The 24,930-nt window shown below is 37.4% G+C and overlaps 1 protein-coding gene, 1 long non-coding RNA gene and 1 pseudogene across 6 annotated transcripts; 2 read left to right on the top strand and 1 right to left on the bottom strand.

Moving 5' to 3' along the window:
* Nucleotides 1-2,997: 2,997 nt before the first annotated feature.
* Nucleotides 2,998-11,442, bottom strand: LOC148721025 (uncharacterized). 4 transcript variants are annotated; one of them, XR_015993292.1, is made up of 6 exons: nt 10,876-11,440; nt 10,652-10,703; nt 10,415-10,458; nt 9,640-9,814; nt 9,148-9,227; nt 6,545-8,990 (listed from the first exon to the last, which is right to left on the bottom strand). It is a non-coding gene; the product is annotated as an uncharacterized LOC148721025 (long non-coding RNA). The 4 variants fall into 4 exon arrangements; XR_015993293.1 differs by lacking the exons at nt 6,545-8,990; nt 9,148-9,227 and adding an exon at nt 2,998-4,663; XR_015993294.1 differs by having other exon boundaries at nt 6,545-9,227; nt 10,924-11,442.
* Nucleotides 11,443-13,234: 1,792 nt separating this feature from the next.
* Nucleotides 13,235-16,111, top strand: LOC148721024 (uncharacterized). The gene is made up of 2 exons (XM_088738905.1): nt 13,235-13,958; nt 14,494-16,111. Exons 1-2 carry the CDS (start codon nt 13,632-13,634, stop codon nt 14,500-14,502), a joined length of 336 nt encoding a protein of 111 aa, XP_088595031.1. The 5' UTR covers nt 13,235-13,631; the 3' UTR covers nt 14,503-16,111.
* A 3,869-nt stretch (nt 16,112-19,980) lies between these two features.
* Nucleotides 19,981-21,178, top strand: LOC148721023 (cathepsin L-like peptidase pseudogene; annotated as a pseudogene). The gene has a single exon (XR_015993331.1). The product of XR_015993331.1 is annotated as a cathepsin L-like peptidase pseudogene (transcript).
* Nucleotides 21,179-24,930: the final 3,752 nt, after the last annotated feature.

Raw genomic sequence — 24,930 nt, 5'->3', positions numbered from 1 at the left:
TGACTGTAGAAACAGTTGGCGTTAGTTTTTTGCTATGCACCAATATTTATAATGGCAGTTGTGATCGCTTAAAGTAAAATGTATTCATCATACGTATTCGTCGTTCGGGAAGTAGAAGTTGTCCTCAAGGTCTTTAACTCGACATTAAACCCGTTTCTTTACTGCTGGAGGATTAGCGAGGAAAGGCAAGTAGTAAAGCAGTCTTTCAGACAAGCCATAGTTAGTAGAGCGGACAAAGCTCAAACAATTTTTAAGAGAATAGAACATAATTTTAGGATTCTGATCTCAGGAAGTCTCCAGCTGAAGATTGACAATGCTAAGATAGAATCCAAATCAGCTTGTGATGTTCATTTGGTCTCAGCATATAATACCATGTTGTTGGACTCAGACATAGTGGTAGATAACAGCATTGCAAAAGATATATTCGACAGTATTATTCATTTGTATGTTACTGTGCGGTGTTTTTCACTGGCCAAAGATGTTATACGGAAACATAAAATTCAATGTAAACAAATGAAGACAAAAACACTACGAAAGGAAAGAGCCAGCAAAGAACAAGAAAGGCAGATATAGTTAGAATTAAGAGCCTGCAACAATTTGTCAATAAGTAATTTATTACAAAAGATTAATTTGGTAGCTACGACCTGCAACATATTAAATATTGCTCATTAATGATTATTTTATAGACAAAAATGAGTATAAAGGCTATATGGTTGAAGTATCTAACATAGAGTAACTTATTTATTTTCAGCCAGTCTTCTCGCCACTTCTTGTATTCTGCGTTTCGCGGCGCCGGTAGCTTCCAGATTCCAATTCCTTTACTTCTCCTTCACGTTCCACAGCCAAATACTCAACAATTTTCACCTGGACTTATGTCCACTGACTTGATTAATGTTTTTAGCTATATTTTGAAGGTAAGATTTCGCTCGATCACGGAGAAAATCCACAAACTTAAACGCTACCTGACTGTCGAAACAAGCCCGCGGCGCCATTTTGGATTTATGTGTGCAGGATCATTGTCACGTGACCTCGATAAAATCGAACAATAACCTATCCGACTGAAGTTTTTTCTGCGTTTCCTAACCAGTCCCCTCTACTAACTATGGACAAGCACTTTGCTGTCCATGGAGTTTGATCATCTCCTAGCTATACTTATATCAATATGCTTCAAGGCTGAGTCACGATTATTATTTGAGAACGCTCGTTGGATACGGTTATTGTTGCTCGAGGTTTGCCGATAGAAAATACGACAAGTCCTTAAACGGGTTTACAATTTGAGCTGCACTTCATTTTTACTACTGGTTCTGTGTTGCGTAAAGTGATAACATCTTAAAATCAATTTCCGGGGCGAGATTCTGCAATAAAAACTTCCATTACCGGTAATTATCGCGGAACCTTTTAATAGTTAATGGTGTACGGTATTAAGGAATTAAATGAACATCTTTGTAGCTATTTTCGGGTCTTTTGGAGCAGAAAGCAAATAATAAATTTCCCAAAGAATCGTTCGTAATAGCGAAAAAAAAAATGTACTAACTGATTCCAATGAGAAAAAAATTTTGACATCTTTTAGACAAACAGATGACAGTTACATTGTTAGATGAGTTAATCCAGTTTGGAGATTTTTAAGGAAATTTTGTAAAGAAAAAATCATTTCAAGTACTGATGGTGCTGCAAGTTCAGGTAAGACAACATATGTCTTGCCTGAATCAAAGCCGAAAAACTGGAGATGGCTCTTCATTGGACTGGATTGTCAGAAGAACGTGACCAAAATCTGACACGAGGTGGAACGCAGCATATATTTTATTACCAGTCACGTTCCCCTTCGCTAATTGATGGATTACAACAGTAATCAATTAATTTTGTTTGTCTGCAGTCAACATTCGCCTCTCCCTCATAGCTTTTCTTGGCAGCTCTCTTATCCTAAGTGCCGTTCGCAAGGAATCTTCCTTTTATTGTTTGCACGTTAGGTGGGGAAGATAGTTTGCACAAACTCGCTAAGCGAAGCGTCCCTGGAGGATGATAATAGCTTTTTCTTAGTGTACCACTGCCTTACTGATGAACTGATAAATTATGGTGACCAGTAATATAACAGAAGGTGAGAGTGAATTTGGTTGAAGTTATTTATTGAGCAAGTTGTTCCTTATATCTTTTAAAGAAAGCGAACGGAAACACTAGAACCACGTTTTAAAATGTTTTTCAAGCGACGGCACTCGCCATAAATACAACAGTACATAAAAGAAACGAAGCTATGCATTCATGCATGGTAAAGGAAAGCTAACCATACTTTTAGCTGGGTTTTGCCCTCTGGTCTAACTTTCTTGTTAACGTTAATAAAGTCTGGTCTTAAGGTTGTGGTGAAGAATATCTTATTGAAGAATTTGTTCCTTGACGGTAAAACAATTTTGATTCCTTCTTTCTAAAATAAAGCACTTGACGTTACCGTCATATTGCGATACGAGCCGGTCAAAACTAATGAGGAAGTAAGAAACTTGAATTTGTTCAGCTTAATTGGAAAAATTACCGGCCTTTACTTTGCTTTTAACTCACAAATTGTCTCCGTTTATTTGATAATGTAAATACAAGGCACATCAATGAACGCTGAAAATAATTGGTCTGTTTCCCATTTAAAAGGTTTTCGCGCCGGAATTTTTAATGACTAAACGCTGGTGACAAGGGTGATGACCAAAGCAGGGTTCCATCACGTACATCTCAGAAGGAAAACAGACATGTCTTTTGACAGGGTAAGCAGTTCATATCAGGAGTCTTTAAGAAAAGGGAACTCTAATGAGGAAGATTTTTAGGTAAAACAGTAACCAATTTATTTGTCTACTGTCAACATTCGCCACTCCCTCACAGCTTTTCTAAGCAGTTCTCTTATCCTAAGTGCTGTTCACATGGAATCTTCCTTTTATCCACAAAGGATACCTGGAGTTTTTTTATGTTTAAGGCGAACGGCCAGGCTCCCGCGAGGGCGGTGCAACTTTAACATACGCAGGCAACGGAACCATCTCTATATATTCATAAGCATTACAGAAATTTTTCTGATAACAAGACAATTTCGAGACTAAATGTCAACCAACGCAACTCGTTTGGTAATATGGCGTCAATAACAAGTCGCTTCCTTTAAATTAGGAAAGGAACTTTGAAATTAAAAGATCCCTCAAACTACTCTTTGAAGTTTTACCCAATACTTTTATATTTCTAAAAGAAGATTAATCATGAAAGTAAAATGCATGCATATCTTTCTTCAATTATACCTTACTGTATTCATGATCATTGGTGGCTAGCTAACACGAACAACAGTCTTGCAAAGATATGGTTAGTGTTTCCATTGCCTTCTTTCAGCTATTTGCATGGTGTACACAACAAGCCATTTTGTTATCATGATTACTCGATTAGACGTGAGATCCTCACAGAGCTTTGCACGACAGAAATCAAAAGTATTGTTCGATGATTGACATAAATCAGCCTAAAAAATATAAATTAACGGGGGAAATATTTATAACATAAAAAACAAGAATTAACGGGGAAAAGATTTACAACAGACTGTGTACATGCCTCAAGCAGCAGTATTATTTGAGCTTTCGATTTCTTCCTATCCAATAACATATTTGACGGGCGTTTTCATGCAACAACTGTGTAATCACTTTCAGCTTCGAAAGTACTCTTTATAAGTTGAGGAGGACCTAACTCCATGGACAGCAAAGTGCTTGTCTAATTGTCTGCTTCACTGCTTGTCTTACTTCACTTATCTTCCAGCAGTAAAGGAACGGGTTTAAAGTCGAGTTAAAGAAAACTAAGACAATTGCTACTTCCAATATTACTACTAGGTCTGATGAATATGTTTTACTGCAAACGGCTACAACTGTCAGTATAAAGCTTGGTGCATAACAAACTACTGATGCTAACTGCACCCACAATGCACTGTACACTGCCTTTTTGTATCGCACAATGTTCTGGGTATTTGATTGGCTCCGCTCTTGTTGGACATGATCTTGTACTTGAGCCTGATGACGACTGAGACCCCGAAAAATTTTTATATACGAGGCGACTGAAATAACAAGGCAAGATGGTATTAATATAGAGAAGTACAGAATGGGTATACGGTAATCTAATGTGTAGCATAAAGCAGCGACAGTACATTCAATCCAAAAGCTAGCTATAATGATGTATGTGCGTTTCAAAGTTACAATTTGTTTGTATCTCAGCCCCAACAGCAGGGCGAGAAGTCTGTCCACGCTTATGGCCGTCATCGTCATCAAAGACACTCCACATAATGTATAGCCTGTGAGGGAGGAGGCTTCAAATGCGTATCGACAAAGATTCCATTGTTCGTGAGTCACAGAAAGCCAAAAACTAGCAACGAGAGGCTGGGTAACAAGACCAACCAACAGATCAGTTTCTGCCAGACAACGATACAAGAGTTTGGACGGCGGATAAAGGGGAGATTCTTTTTGAAGGGCAACGAGGATAAGAGAATTGCCAAGAAATGCTGTGATGGAGAGAAGAATGTGGACTGTTAGGAAAGAAATTTTTGATTCTTGTTGAACCAGTGAGGGGGAACAATACAGTTCTTGAGATGTCTTGGTCTGTGTTCCACCTTCAGTGAAATTTGTCGACATTCTTCTGTTTTCTCGTCTCCTTTTTCTTGGACTGAGGTTATCTGGGATTGCAACGAGAAATATTTCATTTAAACAGCTACAAAACATTACTTCCTACTTAGTAATTATATAACCTCCTTGTAATTGTTTATTCGTTTGAAAAACGTCTGAGAAAGAAAAATAAAGAAGATTCAAGCTAAGGATGTCCAACCCATGTCAATCAGTTCAGGTTTTCGAATGCATATAGTGATTTCAAATTAATCGGTATGGACACCTCTGGACGCAGATACAAACCTATTTTAGAATATTTGAATTCAACTGTGTAATTTATAACCTTTTGTGGCTCTTCCACCTCCGTTTCGTCTCCGACGAAACTAGGGCAAAACAAAAGAACAAAGAATTGCTGCCGTTTCTTTCTTTTACATTTTCTATTTGTTCTTCTCCTTTCGCCAACAAATTGTAAGTGATTATCTTAGATATGACAATATAACAATAAGGGGCAATTGTAGAGACATCTTTTAATATTTCTCCTCCCATTGCACAGTGCGACAAACAGACCCTCTTTACTTGGATCAACTTAAGTTGATAGGAATCTTATTAAGTGCCATATTGTTTGTGTGGTAAGTTGACACTAATAATTATCAGACTCGGCAAGCTGAAAATGGAAAAAGTTCTCAACTTAATGTTAAACCAACGTGGAATCGAAATTTGTTTAATTCTTTATTCCAAATAGCGACCTCAGCTAAACTACTAAGCAATTATATGTGGACGGCTCTCAACTGTTTATATCAATCAATTACCAAAGCTGAATTTAAATACGAATTAGCACTTAAGTCAAATCCCTTGGTAAGCACAAAACACGTCAGCTATAATACTGTTTGAAAATGCAATATGAATAAGGGAACTTTCTTTGATATGCTGTTATTTTCTGCTAGGGCCGATAATAAAGTAAAAATATTCTTTGTGTATTGTACTCAATTCTGAACTACAAAAAAGCTTGAAAAGAGAGTGGAAATATTGGAGTAGTTAACCTCTCGAAAGCGGTAGACCTATAATTAGTATAATTTGGTATTTTATTTCAAAGTATTTTGTATTTAAATGATTTGGACGATTTTTTATTATCCATTGATTAAAGTATAACTAAAGGTAAAGATCAAGTAGCCTTGAGTTTCCTCCTCCTCACATAAAGATAAGAGAGTAGATGATCTAAAAGAGACTGTTTGGGGCTGCGTCGGTGGGAGTAACGAAATAATTTGGATATCTCAACAAAGTTGAAATGGTAAATTGGCCACCGTAACGATTACAAAAGCTGACGTTTCGAGCGTTAGCCCTTCGTCGGAGCGAATAGAGGAATTGTGGGTTGTGCGTGCTTTTAAAGGCAGAAAGCACGCACAACCCACAATTCCTCTATTCGCTCCGACGAAGGGCTAACGCTCGAAATGTCAGCTTTTGCAATCGTTACGGTAGCCAATTTACCATTTCAACTTTGTTGATATATCCAAATTATTTCGTTACCCCCACCGACGCAGCTCCAAACAGTTTCTTTAGAAACTATCAGCTTTTATTCATTTCTATAATTAGTATAACTTAGGAACAACTAGAAAATAAACCGAATTAGCGACCTGCTGGAGTAGAGGAACCCTTTGAATTAATGAACTTTTAAAGCTGATAATATTCCTCATTCGAATTCCCTTTTCGGCCGTAACATGTAGTTTCAGGATATTGATCGATCTGAAAGTGAAGAAATTTCCAAACAACCGGTTAAAGTCAAGTCTATTTTATACCCATTATTTAAAAACACATAATTTTTTAAGTGCAGATTTTCTGAAGTAAAGAAAATTTGGTAAAAACCACAATGAAAGAGATGCATCCTTGCCATTTCAGTATATGTTGGGTAACATGTACTCTACAATGTATCATTCTAACCAGGACTCTCAACTACATTGAAGGAAAAAGAGTTTAATAGTCTATAAAAGCCACTCCACAGTTGAATTGATTACAACAACTTTTAGAACAAAGACAGAATTTCTTTTGAGAACTATTTACTGAAATTTATACATCCGTGTTTTAAATATACAAAATAGGATATAGCGTATCTGACAGCGATTTTTCTGAGAATCTTTTTTACAAATGTATATGCAGACATTACCATAGAGATGATAATCCAAAAGGACTAAAAAAAATCATGTTACATTATACCATGTCACTTAAGCAAATCTTTGGAAATTTCCATGGACATTTCTGGATCGATTAGAACGTTAATGAACATTTACATTTTACCATGTCCATAGAAGATCTATGGAAATTTCCATATACATGTCAGGATCAATTATAACCGTACATCTTAAATTTTGCTGTGTTATGGAAGGTCTAAGGAAATTTCCATGCACATGTGTAGATCGACTAGAGCTGAACATCTAACATTATACCATGTTAATAGAAGGTCTATGGAAATTTCCACCATGTCAGGATCAATTATAACCGTATTTCTTAAATTTTGCTGTGTTAATGGAAGGTCTATGGAAATTTCCATGCACATGTGTAGATTGATTAGAGCTGAACATCCTTAAATTATACCATCTTAATGGAAGGTCTATGAAAATTTCCATGCACATGTCTCGATAGATTACAGCTGAATATCTTACATTATATTATGTTAATGGCAGGTCTATGGAAATTTCCACCATGTCAGGATCAATTATAACCGTACATCTTAAATTTTGCTGTGTTAATGGAAGGTCTATGGAAATTTCCATGCACATGTGTAGATTGATTAGAGCTGAACATCTTACATTATACCATGTTAATGGAAGGTCTACGGAAGTTTCCACCATGTCAGGATCAATTATAACCGTACATCTTAAAATTTTGCTGTGTTAATGGAAGGTCTATGGAAATTTCCATGCACATGTGTAGATTGATTAGAGCTGAACATCTTACATTATACCATGTTAATGGAAGGTCTATGGAAATTTCCATGTACATGTCAAGATCGATTAGAGCTGAACATCTCACATTGTACTATCTTAATGGAAGGTCTATGGAAATTTCCATGCACATGTCTAGAACGATTAGAGCTGAACATCTTACATTATACCATGTTAATGGAAGGTCTGGAAATTTCCACCATGTCAGGATCAATTATAACCGTACATCTTAAATTTTGCTGTTTTAATGGAAGGTCTAATTGGAAATTTCCATGCACATGTGTAGATTGATTAGAGCTGAACATCTCACATTATACCATGTTAATGGAAGGTCTACGGAAATTTCCACCATGTCAGGATCAATTATAACCGTACATCTTAAAATTTTGCTGTGTTAATGGAAGGTCTATGGAAATTTCCATGCACATGTCTAGATTGATGAAAGCTGAACATCCTTACACTATACCATCTTAATGGAAGGTCTATTTAATTTCCATGCACATGTCTCGATCGATTACAGCTGAATATCTTTCATTATACCATGTTAATGGAAGGTCTTATGGAAATTTCCATGCACATGTCTAGATCGATTAGAGCTGAACATCTTACATTATACCATGTTAATGGAAGGTCTACGGAAATTTCCACCATGTCAGGATCAATTATCACCATACATCTTAAATTTTGCTGTGTTAATGGAGGGTCTATGGAAATTTCCATGCACATGTGTAGATTGATGAGAGCTGAACATCCTTACATTATACCATCTTAATGGAAGGTCTATGAAAATTTCCATGCACATGTCTCGATCAATTACAGCTGAATATCTTACATTATACCATGTTAATGGGAGGTCTATGGACATTTCCATGCACATGTCAAGATCGATTAGAGCTGAACATGTTACATTTTACCATGTCAGTGAAAGGACTATGGAAATTTCCATGCACACGTCTAGATCGATTACAGCTGAATATCTTACATTATACCATGTTAATGGAAGGTCTATGGAAATTTCCATGCACATGTCTGGATCGATTAGAGCTGAACATCTCACATTGTACCATGTTAATGGAAGGTCTATGTAAATTTCCATACACATGTGTAGATCTATTTATTGCTGAATATCTTACATTATACCATGTTAATGGAAGGTCTATGGAAATTTCCATGCACATGCCTAGATCGATTAGAGCTGAACATCTTACATTTTACCATGTTAGTGGAAGGTCTATGAAAATTTTCATGCACATGTGAGTCGATTGCAACTGAATATCTAAGATACGTCATTTTATCATACAGAAGATCTATGGAAATGTCCATGCACATTGTTTGGATCGATCATGACTGAAAAATTCTTTCATTTGAGCCATGTTGCTGGAATATCCAGGGAAATTTCCATGCACATTGTGTGAATTGATCATAGCTGAACATCTTAAATCTTGCCATGTCAATGGAAGATCTATGGAAATTTCCATGCACAAGTGTGAATTGATTATAACTGAAAATCTTATATTTTACCATTCTACTGGAAGATCTATGGAAATTTCCATTCACAAGTGTGAATCGATTATAACTGAAAATCTTATATTTTGACAATCTTCTTTCCAAATTCTGACCTGAGCCGTTGATGCCCAAGCTTCTGTGTATGTGAAATAACATAATCTGAGAGGACATCAACATTTATTTCTGCATCAGCCTGACATAAATAAAGAAAAGCAAGCTTAAAAAACTGTAGCAAAAACGCTTATTCCAGAAATTTAATATTTGAAGGAGATGAACCAGACAGTAGAGAATGAAATGACCTCAACAATAAATAAGCTTCTAATTCAAGTAACTTACAGCTGTATACCATCAAGCTGTAACAGAGATCAGTTTGTGATTTTTCTAACAGTACTTGTCATTGTTACTAATATTATTGTTATTTACAATTATTATTATCATTATTGGTCTTGTATAATGCTAAGAATTAAAATGTAAGATCATCACACTCCATCTGAGCAAAACAGATATCTTCAGTGTATGAACAGAGTATAATTGTTAATGGAAAGTATTGTTGAGATTTTTTGTTTCTATTTATTCTCCATTGTACAGCAGATATTTCCACTTACTTTTACTACAGTTAACCACTGTTCTGAGTGGATGAGGGTTTACCGGTTTCCAGTTTTCCTTTTTGCCACTCCCCCAGTGAAATGGGCAACATCCCCTCCTTCACAGCAAAAACATGCTCAACCTCGGCAGCCTTTGGAGTTGGGGTGTAACAACTCTCAAAGGAGGTCACAAGCTCTATCAATTAACAAGAGAAAACATTTTAAGATATTGTATCCATCCATATTGTCAGGAGAGGATAAACATCAATCAATTGAAGGCTTAAAGTATAACTACATGACCGTCTCAATAGTTATACAAATCTACTCTGCTCCTCTTGAATTTTATATATATTTTTTATTACAAATCCGTAATTAGTTAACTATAGATTTTCTCTTAGTTAACTAATTAATATATATACTACTGTAAATAGCTCCCAGTCTTTTTTCTTTTTTAGTGTCCCCAAATTAGTAAGGGATTTTTCCCTAGCTTAGGATGGCTCTTCATGTAATGACAATTTCAATAAAGTTTTACTACTACTACCACTATTAGTACTGCTGCTGCGACTACTGCTGCTACTGAGGCTGCTACCACCACCACCACCACCACCACTACTACTACTACTACTGCTACTGCTGCTACTGCTGCTGCTGCTGCTACTACTACTACTACTACTACTACTACTACTTCTACTACTACTATTACTACTACTACTACTACTACTACTACTACTACTACTACTACTACTACTCATTTTCCAAGGTAGAAGTTTACTGATTGCATTCCTTCTAACAGTACCTATAGAGGTTCTTGTGTCCTTCTTTACCAAAAATTCAGAAAGCCTGTAAGACACAATTTAATATGACTAACAATTAACAACAACATTTATTATTTTGAAGCTGGCAATTAAGCATCCCAGCAGTGAAACTTTGACTGAAATCGGCAGCATTAATAAGATGGTTCTGCAATGTAACTATTCTCAAAGAGAGTTTTCCTCTCAACTGAATTCAATGAAAATGAAACTCTGATTCTTACTTGTTAAACATCTGGTCAGCAGCTTCATGAGTGTGTCCAAATTTAGTTTTACCTATAAAGACAAAAGTTAGATTTGAAGGAATTTTTTGTTCATGAATCACGTTATAAAAGGAATGGTTACAAATTCGTTTTATTTAATTTAGTCTGATTTATGATTTAGACTATATACGAGAAGAAGCTTGTTGGTGCAACTAAAGGACAACATAAGATAAGATGTACTGTACCTTTCATTTAGTTTGGCGTGCATCCATAGCCCATCAAGTACGATTTACCTTGTTTGCAGCGAGTTATTGCCCAGAAGATTCCCACGTATCATGCACATCTCTGCGAGATCCACGGCTTCTAAGCATTTCTCAGCACATCCAGATTTTGTTGCCTTAAATATACAGAAACCCACAGAATTGATGAATATTTCGTAACTTTGAGTCGATATTAGCCTAAATCTCAGACGGTCTGAATCCAGTTTCTCAAATATCCGTCAAAATCACGAGGGCGCCTTGTATCGTCAGAGAACCAGGCTAAATAATCGCCTTCGTGCCTTCATCTTGAAGTAAAGGACTGTAACTCGATCGTAAACAAGTTACAAAACAGCGAACGGCGGAAACAAATCACCCAAGCAGCCTCTTTTCCTCTCTCTACAAAAAACGACCAAAACGTTTACTCTTCCCCACTTCTTCTGCTCTATATGGCATAGCCAGCAACAAAATAATATCGATTGATTGTTTTTTTTTTTAAGTCGTTACGCTGTTGGCTGTTTTGGTGTTTACGTCCACTCTGTAATGGCTATTTCGAACCCAGTCTCTCTAATAAACGACACTAATAGTTTATACGTTGCGCTACAGTCGAATTTAATTCAGACGAATTTAATTTAAGGTCGCACAAGCAATTAAATTCGACGATAGCGCGACGTCTAAAACGAATTAAATTCGTCTGGTAAATTAAATTCGTCCTTGACGTTTTATCCGTCTTGGTAAGACGGATAAAATATCGATAACGCGTCTTCAGTTTTAACGTCGCACCGAGTCGCGTATAATGAAATGCATGCATTTTCTTGATGTATTTCAATTTATTTCAAAATGACACCTCTGACCAGAGGCACTGGATTTGGGAAGAGAAATAAATTCGATCCAATTGATTTCGACGCATAAAACCACGCCACGATTTACGTCGACGGAACGACGAATTCGTCTGAATTAAATTCGACCGTAGCGCGACGAATAAACTAGGCCTAAGGAATGCGTTACGATATGTCACTGCGGGAGTTCGTGATACTTCCTATCTAATTACCACAATTATCGCTTTGGATTTTAGAGCCTTTCCTTCTTTCAAAGAAGCAGCATAACACTTCTCGCGATCGCGACCTCCAGGTTTTTTCACTTTGCGAACTTTTCCTACGACAGATACGTCTCTCTTTGTTTACTAGGTTAGAAATATCAACTTATCCTTTTTTAATTTGGTTAAGATGACAACTAAGAAGTATGATGAAGCTTTCTAAATTGCAGACAATGTGTCTTTGTCAGATATTTTCAAATCAGAACTTGAAATATCTTACATTATAAGGTCAGGCATTCCTTCCACCTTGCCCGTACATAATAGAGGCTTAAAATAAATGACTAAATAACAAAAATTACGTAAACTCGGCCCTTCTGTTACAATTCTTGTTTACATCAAAAAATTTATCAAAATACATCGAAATGAAAACTGCCTTTTTTATTGATCCTCTAATTTCCCAATAGACGGTAGTTTATAGATTAGGGCGTCAAGATTGTTCCACTATCTTAGTTGCTGTATTATGGATTTATGACGCTCCACTTTGCAGTGCAAATCCAGCTCACTAATACGTGTTCTTCACAATGTTCACAATAAGCCTTTTTTACTTGCTTTGGATGCGCCGCCCAAAGCGCGATTGAATTCCCGGTCTTCCTCTACGTCTAAAGTCGGAAACTTGTCAAATTCTTTCAAAATGGGGCAAAACCTCGTGGACTGATCTTCAACTTTGATAAAATGAAGTTTTAGTTCTCTCATTTTTGCGCGTTTCCGGCGTTGGGTTTTTGAGGTCAGTTCGTTCCTATCTCGTTTTTCACTTTGGATTAGTCGGAAAAATAAACTTTTGGAATACACTGATATCCTCTTTTTTTTCAGCCACGTCCACGATTTTAGCATCATTTTAAACACTGGAGGAGAAACACTTGGAGGAGCTCTTAATTGCTCTTTGGCTGCGTGAATAGGTATTGAATTGTACGGACGGTATAAGCTGGCAAACTGTTTTCCGGCTATTCATAACGAGATCTGTTACTTTGAGAACATCAAAGAATTCCTCTACTTTTCCCCCTATGTCAACTGCAGTGTTTCTGAATTGAGAATTATTATCCTCAAACAGAAAGAAAAACGTTCTGTTTTTGAAGTTGGGTAAGAGCTGATTAGAAATTTACCTTCAAGGTTGCCGCTTTGCGCCTTGTTACCGCTGAAGCTTTCATTTTTAGAAAGGACCACATTGTCATCGTCCTCACAACCTGCAGCGCTAGAAGTTTCTACTTCTTAGTCTTTGGAAGCTCTGTGCTCAGGCGAGAGTGGTGTTTCAGCTCTTGAAGAGTCTAACGATTCGGTAGTCGATCGAGCCTTCCCTTCTCCGTTTGGCAGGCGTGCTTGCTAAGAGAGGTTGAAATACCTCCACGGCTGACTCTACTATTCTCGTAGCTCGGCTCTCAAAGCTTTCTTCAGTAACTGATGTTTCTACCAAAGGTTCTTCGGCGAGACTTGAAGGAATCGAGAGTGACAGTGGCTCTTCTGCAACCGAACTAGAGTAATCCATAATATCCATAGCCGTTCATGTATTCCTATTTCAGTTTGAAAAAACTAACAGTTTCCTCAACAGCGTGATGCGGCTGTCGGAAATTTGAAAACTCCTACGTCATCGGGCATACAAAAGAATTTCTTATGGGGTGTGCATATTAACCAATAAACAAACGATACGGCTTAAATGATCTCAATTCAAAATGGTGGTCGCACATTCTTTAGGGTTCATGCAGGTCAGCTATTTGACAAGCCAGGCTCAAAAAACTCAGTTAGTGAAAAGATATGGCAACAACACGTGGTAGAGGGTCCTCGCTACCTTACTCGAAAGAAGGAAAAAGGGAAAAGCAGCACTATTCCGACAGAAAGTGGTACTTCGCGAAAACAGAAAACGGAGAGGTGCGCCGGCACACTGCATCATTACAATAAATCATCCATTCTAGCGCAGGATGGCACTGATCCTGGGTCTGTTGTTCACATGAAGCCTGCGAGTGAAGATCGAAGGAAACTCAAGGTACGTTTCGTTTCGAGAATTCTGAAAAATTTAAGCTTCAGTCAGAAGAAAAGAGAATTTGCTCTAAGAAAGATCATTTTGAGTTTGTACGAGATAAGGATCATTTTCTATCGTGCAATAGAAAAATAAGTTAGGAGGAAAAATGTTCTTGTGTCTTAGATTAGCTGCATTTGATTTGGCTTCCAAAAAGGTCCGTACTGAGTAAACTTGGCCTGTCTAAAGCAATAGATTTCCCTCCTTTCGGCGTTTAGCTTACTCTAACCATTCACTCTCAATTTTTACTACCTTTTACATGAAATTTCCCACACAAATTTAAAGCATTTCGCAATGCGAGCACAATAGCAATCAATCTGTAACACTTTTCAAAAATGCCGCAAGAAAGTTCCGCTTCTGGTCTCCGTTTCCGCTAAACGTGTTTGGACGGAGCCGGCGATACCGCATTTTCAATCGAATTTACTTTTCGCACCAATGTAATTCGTAAAAGATACGGTAAAATGGTTTTATGATATTTCAAACGGCATTCATTATTTCTTAGGTAAAATAAACCTCGGAAAAAGTCTTCTCCCGGACGTTTCAAGTTGTTCTTAAATCCCACCGACGACCTCAATAAACTGTTGTACCGAGAAATTTTTGACATTTCAAGATTTGGAAAACAAGTCAGAAAATTACTAGAAGTAGAATTGTTCCCCACGTCAAGTTCTGACAAACGACCTGCAAATAGTTCCTCTACCAGTGACTGCGAGGAAAATCAAGCCAAAAAAACGGTGAGGTGAGAATGAGTCAAACACTATTTCCGTACAACCAAGTGAACCATTTTGTTTTGATGCTGAGACCTTGTCGATTACGACGTTTACGTCGACAAACGTAAACGTAAGAGCCAGTGTCATTATTGTTGGGACACATCGAAAAGTGCCACAAATTGGTTTGTGGCTGAGAATGAGGTGGACCTCATGCAGCACATCATAAAGCTTTTCGTGCCTCCAAGAGGTATTGTATTATTGTTTGGAGACTCGTATACTCTAGGTAAGACACAATTATACAAATAAAATGTACTTAAGCTGCACATTTTACAGACATTGACTCCTTTATTTTCTATGCCATAATACAGTTACTGAATTGCTAAAAGAAGTGAGACAAAATTGCTGACTTGCAGTAACCTTCAGTCAAAACATCTGTAAACAATGCCAATACCTGCAAAAAGTAATAACTTGTTTATCCCTTATTTTTATGTGTTTCAGTGAGTTTCTGCCTCAAACTGTCGGTTCAAAGGAACGTGAACTTATTATCCGTATATAAGGACGAGAAGCCTGTTTCTGGTTTTAGGAAAGAAGCTGTCACGCTGATCCGTTCAGCTTGCAAGCCGGGATCAGGGTCCAAAGATAACGACGAGTGGAGAATTTGTTTAGCAAAACATGAAACAGATACTATTTTGAATATTCGAATGAGTATTACATGAAAATTTCCATAAACTTGTTTTGAAAAGGAATTTCGGACACTATAAACATGTCACTATAAAATTCCATACACCCATTTTGGGCCAAGAAAGTTTGAAATTATTATTATTTTTTGCGTGTGAAAGGGTATTACATGGATATTTCCACGTACCGGTACCGCTTTGGTCAGGACTGTTTGATACTGTTTGTATACGAGGATAAATATTTCATGGAAATTTCCATAGATCATTTTGGTGAGGCACTATCCGGCACAATGAAATCGTATAAGTATTACATGAAAATTTCCTTGTGCCTGTTTAAATTGGTTTTGAATGGTTGATACTGTTTGTATACGTAAATGGGTATTACATGGAAATTTCTATGTACCTGTTTTGATTAAGAATGTTTGATACTGTTTTGTATACGCGAGTAAGTATTACATGTACATGGAAAATTCCATGGACCCGTTTAATGGCCAAAGGTGTTTGAAATTATTTTTTTACGCGCAAATGGGTATTACATGGAAATTTCCATGTACCCGTTCAATTTTGTTTAACAATGATTGATAATGTTAAGTATACGTGAGTGAGTATTACATGGAAATTTCCATTGCCTTTTTGTGTGGCACAATTGTATTGAAATCATAAATACTGCTGACAAGTTTTCTTCTCTGAAAAATAAATCGACTTTTAAATGGTTTACTTAACCATTCGAGGGATATATGTGCTGCTGTTTGGGCGAGTTATCATAATATTAGGGTACCGTTCACCACTGATAACTGGAAAAGTAGACGCCAACATGCTCATTTTTTACTGTTTAGTAACAAGTTGAAAGAAACCGATTAAAATGTTTTGAAATTAACTGAAACAAATATAAATTGTGATGGCCGATTGAGTCACTGAAATTGTTGATTGAGCCGTAAGTCTTAATTCATAGACAGCCGCTCGGTGATGTTGGCGATTCTTTGCTTTAACCTTAGTAACTATACCATGACAAAGTTTGATTTTTTTCCAAATTTCTTACTTCAGAAAATCTGTACTTAAAAAATTACGTGTTTAAAGTGCACCTAAACCTAAAATTTTTTTCGCTTAAAGAAATAAGCGTATTTTTTGGAGTATTTCTGTGCAAAAATTTTTTTATTTCCTCAATCTTCAATTTTCTGTGCCCAGTCAAAATACGGAAAATCGGCCGCCATCCTGCCCCACGACCGACTTTAAAGAGGAATGGCTCTAGCGGGTAATGTGGCGTCAAATCGAGAACACGGAAGTCTGCATTTCACACATTTTCACTTGTTTGGGAAGGTTGTAGTCGATATTGTCCGAAAATAGGCCGACAAAGTGTGTTGTAGGAGGATGTAGCAACATGCGAAATTTGCAAGAAGGTATCGCGCTTCATACATTCCTCATACAACACACCTACTCGGCATATTTCGAACAATATCGACGACAACCTTCCCAAACAAGTGAAAATGTGTCAAATGCAGACTTTCGTGTTCTCGATTTGACGCCACATTACCCGCTAGAGCCATTCCTCTTTAAACTCGGTCGTAGGGCAAGATGGCGGCCGATTTTCCGTATTTTGACTGGGCACAGAAAATTAAAGATTTGAGCAAATTAAAAAATTTTTGCACAGAAATACTCCAAAAAATACTCTTATTTCGTTAAGCGTAAAAAATAATTTCTGAGTTTAGGTGCACTTTAAAGTACCGGTGGGTATATACACAAGCAACGAAACCACTCTGCATATTCAAAAGCATTACGGACATTTTTCTGATGACAAAACAAGCTCGAGACTAAAGGTGAACCAATACAACTCGATAAGAAGTACCTCGAAACACTCTCACAAACTACTCTTCGAAGTTTTATCCAATACTTTTATATTGCTAAAATCTTTTATATTGCTGTAAATTCTACCTTACTTTTAGTTTTCTTCGTTAAAAAAGGCTTTCTAGTTTACACAACAAGCCATTTTGTGTTAATGATTACCCGATTAGAAGCGAGAACCCCAGAGGGCTTTGCGTCACGTAAATCAACGTAAGGAAACATAAACTAAGGAAAATATTCACAACGTAACAAAACATAAATTAACGAGTAAAATATTCACAACAGACTATGTAAAAACCTTGAACAACAATATTTCTGATAACATACTTGACGTGACTTCATCACTCTCAGCATTGAGAGCACGAATAAAAATACAACTCGAGAAAGATCTAACTCCGCGCCGTGGACAGCAAAGTGCTTGTCTGATTGTCTGCCTCACTGCTTGTCTTACTTCACTGATCTTTCAGCAGTAAAGAAATGGATTTAACGTCGAGTTAATGTAAACGAAGAAAACTGCTACTTCCCTAATGACCACGCTCACCAACGACTACTGAAGCCCTACTTCCTTAGGAAAGTTCACGATTAGAATTCCCCACCAGCGTTTACGCAGTTAAAATGCGTCGGAAGTTCTTTTTTGTGTCAGAAAACGTCCTCAACCTGCGAGATACCTTACTTAAGAAATAAACTATAGGGTAGATATGGAGACATCTGTCATTAAAATTTCATGGGCTGAATGCTTATCAAGAGTTCATATCATTTTTTAGGAGTCAGTTGAAATTTGAATCATTGCGGCCTTAGCAAGCAAAATAAACTATTTCAGCTGGCAATTGCACTCAGTCTTGGAAAAGTTGAATTTTTTTACAATTTCGGAACTCATCAAACTATTTAAATTCAAATTTTCGTAACAGCTACGAACTTGTTTTAAAATATTTGAATTTACCTGAGTATTTAATTGCGCTTTCGAGCTTTTCTCTCTCGGCTATGTTTCTGACTAGTACTTGAAACGATATTGTTAAAAAAAACATCGATTACGCCAGTAAACCATTTCTGTTTCTACAATTTGTTTTTCTATTCTCTGGTTTTTCTCCTCCTTTCGCCGGCGAACTCACCAGTAGTGATTACCCCGGATAATGACAAGCCAAAGGTAGCCTAGTAGACCCTAGATCCGATTTGTTCACAATCAGACGAGTAAAATACCTTCGTGTTAGGTAAACTTTCATGTAAAAGGAAAGTTATTGAATTTTCTTCCTGTGATTCTCTACAGTGATGAGCGATTCTCGTTTGGTAATTTTGACAGTTATTTTCCATTATTGAAATAAACACGACTATTTATTGATCGAGGTGGTAAATAAAAGCCCGGGTTAGGTTGTCAAAATTTATTACTGACTTGAAGAACAATTTATTACTTACTACTTTTTACCATTATTATCATAACTTATAAACCTTTGGTTTTGGTAAGCTCCGACTTTAGCAACACTTAGCCACCTTTCAAGCTCGACTGTAAAATTACTGCATGCTTCATATTATGCACTGAAGAACGAATCAGTTCAGAAGCGCGAACAAAAGATGGTGTATTGTATTCAAGGTCATCCCTTCTTGGATTGCGAAACGCAATTGAAAGATACCTCAACAACCCGCCATTTAACAGGATAATTTCTATTTCAAAAGGTACAGATTTCCAAGTGTCAAACAAGCTCTTCCGGAGTCAAATAAAGCGAAACAAGCGCGAGAACAAAGGAAACACAGTACACGAAACACAAACCTCCAATTCAAGTACCTGACCTCCGAAACTTGCAGTCGTCAAATCCAGTCTGGGGAGACAATCCTTGGGGTCTTGTACGGAACATTTGGCTTCATATAACCTTGTACTGGTGTCGTTGAGGACGCGAAGGTGTACTACAGTTGACGAAGCAAAGCTTCCAGTTCTTGTTAGACGACAACGGACGGGAATACGTGTCAATGACCCATGACGAGGCTACTAGCCGCTTCTTACGGGCTTTACTACAGAACAGAGCATAGTCAAGGCTTCTCTATTTGCTAAATTTAACGAGTGTTTTCATACAATAATTGTGTAATCACTTTCAGCTTTAAAAGTATTATATATGAGTCGAGGAAGACCTAACTCCATAGACAGCAAAGTGCTTGTCTGATTGTCTGCTTCACTGCTTGTCTTACTTCACTTATCTCATCGCAATAAAGGAATGGGTTTAAATTCGAGTTAAAGTAAACTAAGACACCTGCTGCTCCCCTTAATACTAATAAGTGTGATGAATATGTTTTACTGTCAGCGATTACAATTGCCACTATAAAGGATGGTGCATAGCAAACTACCAATGCTATCTGCACCAACAGTGCACTGAACACTGCTTTTTTGGCTCGGCTGTTGTTCAACAAGATCTTGTAATTGAGCCTGGTGATAACTGAGACCCCGAAAAATCTTCATACACCAGGCGACTAAAATAACAAGGCAAGATGGCATAACTATATGGCCATAAGAAATGAGTATAGGCAATCTGATGTGTAGCATAAAGCAGTGACATTAGATACAATCCAAAAGGTAGCTACAATGATATATGTGCGTTTCAAAGTTACAATTTATCTGGCACCCGCCCTAACAGCAGGGCGAGACGTCTGTCTATGCTTATGGCCGTTATCGTCATCAACGACACTCCACATACTGCACAGCTTGTGAGGAAGGTGGCGTCAAATGCGTATCGACAAAGATTCCATTGTTTGTGAACCAGAGGCATCCAAACAGTAGCAGGTATGACTTGTAGAGGTTTCCCTGGCCCTGGGGCAATGACAAGCTTATTGGCAAACCCTATGCAAGAGTTTGTTGAACCTTATGGCCATGAAAAAGTACATGAGCTGTTTGAACACTTCTTAATCAAGCACCCCAAAAGATATGCCAACACAGTGCAGAGGGAGGAGCATAACAAGCGCAGAAACATCTTTCAACAAAATTTGAGGTTCATTAATTCGCACAATCGTAAGCACGTTGGTTTTCAAGTTGCTGTAAATCACTTGGCGGACCGCTCACCTGAAGAACTCAGATTACTTAGGGGGCGTACTCATACGGAAGGGTATAACGGTGGGCTACCATTTAAACCAGACTTGTCAACTTTGAAGGATGTCCCGGACACTATGAACTGGCGACTTTATGGAGCGGTGACCCCTGTTAAAGATCAAGGGGTGTGTGGGTCGTGTTGGAGTTTTGGCGCGACCGGGACAATCGAAGGTGCTTTGTTTCTCAAGACAAAGAAACTTGTCCGCCTTTCTCAACAAAATCTGATCGATTGTTCTTGGGGTTATGGTAATAACGGATGTGATGGCGGAGAGGAGTTCCGATCATATCAGTGGATAATGAAGCATGGGGGTATAGCGACGGAATATAGCTATGGACAATATCTGGCACAGGATGGGAGATGTCACACAGGGACCATTGGTGCCAAAATAGCAAGCTATGTAAACGTCCCCTCAGGAGATCTTGAAGCGCTCAAGGTTGCCATAGCTCAGAAAGGGCCAGTAGCAGTTGGAATAGATGCTTCGCACAGGTCATTTGCTTTCTACTCCTTTGGAGTGTACTACGAGCCTCAGTGTGGAAATAAACCTGAAGATTTGGATCACGCAGTGCTAGCCGTTGGTTATGGCACCATGAATGGGCAAGCTTACTGGCTGGTAAAGAATTCGTGGTCCACACACTGGGGCAATGATGGCTACGTCCTCATGTCTCAGAAGGATAACAACTGCGGTGTTGCGACAGATGCAACCTTTGTTAACCTAGTATAGTTTAGAATCGCTTGGCTGCTTCATTCGAATCATTAAACGAATCGGTTTTAAACCAAAGTAGGTTCGCTGACTGAATTAGCTTTGTTACTCTAGAGGGCTGAACCTAAAACTATGAAATATTAGTTAAATAATGTAAATGATTCGCGAAAGTAAAAACATATTAAACCTATTTTTCACACGGCATCTATGTAAAGCAGAATTTCTTTATTTTTTTCTATTTTACTTTTAAATTTTAGATCATGTTTATATAGATTAAAATAGATTGTAACTGTAATAATAGATTGTAATAATATTATTATTTTATCTGATAGATTTACCGTGTCTAAATAAAAATAAAGTTCAAGTTCAAGTTCAAGCATTGAGAGTGGGTGCCTCAGGGTTGAGATAGCAACAACAGGAATCAATAGAGACATCAGTATTCAGTATTCAGTAAATCAGTATTTTAACAGTGCGAAAGATACCCAACTCTTTTAAGATATTCGAATTGATTTACCTCTAAATAGCTTGATAAATTTGGATAAAGGCTGATAGTTTCTAAAGAAACTGTTAGGGGCTGCGCCAAACCTGCATGTCTACTATAGGTCTTACTTAACACTGATTTAAGATGTATCAAACGCTGCTGTCATAACTTTACTATTGCATAAAAAAACCTCTCTCTTCTGAAGCGAAATGTCTCAAACAATGTAGATAGTACGCGTAAATATGAAATATTTCTTCCTTTGTGTATATTTTGCTCCCGAAAATCAATTTCTAGCGAGCGATCGAGCCTGAAAAGAGAAATAATAACTTACCGTTTTCTGAAAAGGAGATTTTAAATGAAATTCTACCCAGCGCTACCACATTTCTTGAAGTTGAGAGGCGGTATTTAGGCGAGAAAATATTCTTCAGCATTTCGTGACTTCATAAATAGTTGTTTTGTTTTTTTGTCTTAATGTCTTTTTGTAATCACATCTGAAGAGAGATATTGTTACCTTGACAGCACCTACAGGCCACGATCACGAAAACCTGACTTTGTTTAATTACACTTACCCAGAAACTTGAATATTCGACGTGAAACGTTAATAAGTTGGAAACTATTTGAACGCAGACTTCGTAAATGACAGCCCATTACCGGTTTTTTTTCTTTGTGCCTCACATCCGACTAAAATTGGAAACGGAGACAATCACTCGACAGGTAGAAAATGCCACATAACCAAATTAATGCTTTGGGCTATTCCACTTATTTTCCTTCAAAATTCAACCATGCCCTTCCGTCAAGCTATTAAAGTTATTTAGGATTATCCCTCTAACAAATCATTCAGTCACGTGTATGAGGGCGTGATGGCACTTTTGTAACTATTTCCTCACTTTGACAGTACCTGGGATGAGGTAAAAGCTTGCTTGTTACATGTACACAAGCTTTCATGTATGCGGCAGGCGCTTGTACCCTAACTTTCTTCCTGTGCGTAGAAACTTCACAAACATTCTGTTTTAATAACAAAATCATTTAGAGTCGAGATCGGAAATCGATTGATTTAGTGCTACAACTGACAATAACAGTGATGATGTTAATAATTGTATTTAATATGATAATATTATTGATAAAAATGATGACAATAATAATGATGATAATGATAAATATAATAAGAATAAGAATACTTAGATACCAACAGCCATGGTATCGTTCAACATGTTAAATTTCAATTTTACTTTGGACCTTTATTTTAATATCAAGTACTATAATTTTACTTTGTCACTTATAATTGATTATGGCCATTGATTGATTGATTGATGTTAGCATGTTGGCATCAATAGAATACGGTATACTGAAATTACAGAGCGAGGATTATGACAAATCATACAACACATGAGACTTTACTGAGGATTGTGACTCTGTCAGTTTGAAAAACTTTAATTGAGATCAATTTTGAATGAATACGGTACATCATATCCTTTTTTATTCTGGTATTATTATATGGCTGTGTCTCACAAGGACTGGGAACTATCGAGTTCACAAATTTGATTGGCTGAAATCAATATTGAAAGCGGTCTACCTTTTCCCATCTAGACCGGCATCTAGACCGGTCTAGAAAAAAAAGGTACAGAGAATATAAAAAATTGGCATATAAGACACAGCCACATAATAAACATCTTATCAACCGAGCTACTGGCGACCTCGGTCAAGATTCTCCCATACAGACCTCCCGCTCGGTTAATAAGAACTAACTAAACATCGGACTAAATCAATAAGCCACCCCCCTCCCATCTATTACGCCCCCGTCTCTTATAAGTCAAGCCCCCAAAGTACCTGAAATACCCCCCGAGGGGCTTGATTGAGGATTTACGATATATAGGACGTCTGCGTTTCGATTTTTCTGTTTTACAGTGTTCGATACATAAAAGTAGAGCGCGATGTATTTTGAGTTAAGAAAATACAAAGACAACGCTTTCACCCCTACCTTTCAACCTTTTAACTCCATGGACAAAGTGATTGTCCAGTTGTTTGCTTCACTGCTTGCCTACTTCACTTAGCTTATCTTCCAGCAGTAAAGAAACGGGCCGGGTTTAACGTCGAGTTAAAGAAAACTAAGTAACTTGCTATTTGTCTAAAGACCACTAAATGTGGTCGATATTGTTTGCTTTGAGTGATCACAATGTTGTGGGGGTTTTACCACTCGCTTGGCGAATTAACAAGAGGTACTGAGACTCTGTAATTTTCTTCTTTATTCTCCTATACTGCTGCTTCTACTACAGTTAATTTTCTCTCTCTTTCTCCACTGCTTATTTCTACTACTTTCAGCAAGGAGTGCCCCAGTATTAAATACAAAAATCACAGACATGTTTGGGTTAGCTGACCGTGGGAATTTCCAAAACAGGATATTCAGTTTGGGTAAAACTTAAGGTCAGTTTTACCAACCCAAACATGACCACCTAGCAAACTAGTTATCCTCAACCATAACAAGGGATTGAAATGTCTAGCATGGTGAGAACTGAGCCAAGTTCAAGCGCAGACTAAAAATAAATGATCAAAACTATAGATTCGTCAAAATAGCACGTAGGGGCGAAAAGGCGAGACTTAATAAAACAAAAGGTAAACCTAAAAATACTGGAAATATCAATCCTTGAAAACGCTCTACAACAACAATTTCTACTTCATTAATCGGTGCGGAGCAAACAACTTTATAAAGTTTTGGGTACATAAATTGTTTAAAACATACGTTATAAAGGTTGTAAAACTCTTAACCTATTAGAAATACTAATTGTTTACAAAACATTCTACTCAACACGCAACACGCATTGCACTACGTCACACAATTAACCAATTAAGACTCTGTAACAATTGCATGTTAAGGCTCCTGAGGAAGGCAAATGCCGAAACGCGTCGGGTCTTGAATAAAGCGTTGAAAACGGAAGCCCATTCTCCATTGTGCGAGTTATATATATAGATATATATATATAGATATATCCTCAACCATAACATGGGATTAAAATGTCTAGCACGGTGAGAACTGAGCCAAGTTCAAGCGCACACTAAAAATAAATGATCAAAACTATAGATTCGTCAAAATAGCACGTAGGGGCGAAAAGGCGAGACTTAATAAAACAAAAGGTAAACCTAAAAATACTGATTTTCGCTATTGCTTAAATAGCGCTATCTACTGCGAGGATCGTGCATCATACATAGATATATATATACGTCGCTAAAGCCGCGACAATATTGCGCAAAACTCGCCACCGTCTCTAGAATGAAGTGCATGGGAATCAAGCTTGATACAAAAAAAATGGAGATATAAAACAGCCGTTTTAATAGCCCATTTCCGAATTACCCTTGGCCTCTTTTTCATAGCGAGGCCTGGTGCTCAACCATTCTTGTGAAAATGAGTTTAATTTGCATGTGAATGAAAACTTATTATCATATAAAAGGACGAACACCAGGAGTCGTTTTGA

This window comes from Stylophora pistillata, chromosome 11 (genome assembly GCF_964205215.1).
Source record: "Stylophora pistillata chromosome 11, jaStyPist1.2, whole genome shotgun sequence".
NCBI classification, from domain to species: domain Eukaryota; kingdom Metazoa; phylum Cnidaria; class Anthozoa; order Scleractinia; family Pocilloporidae; genus Stylophora; species Stylophora pistillata.
Note: the sequence above shows the minus strand (reverse complement) of the source record. Positions and strands in the feature narration are given on the sequence as shown.

What these genes read in the sequence shown, in the direction of transcription:
- LOC148721024 (XM_088738905.1), top strand. Translation starts at nt 13,632, where the DNA reads ATGATCTCAATTCAAAATGGTGGTCGCACATTCTTTAGGGTTCATGCA.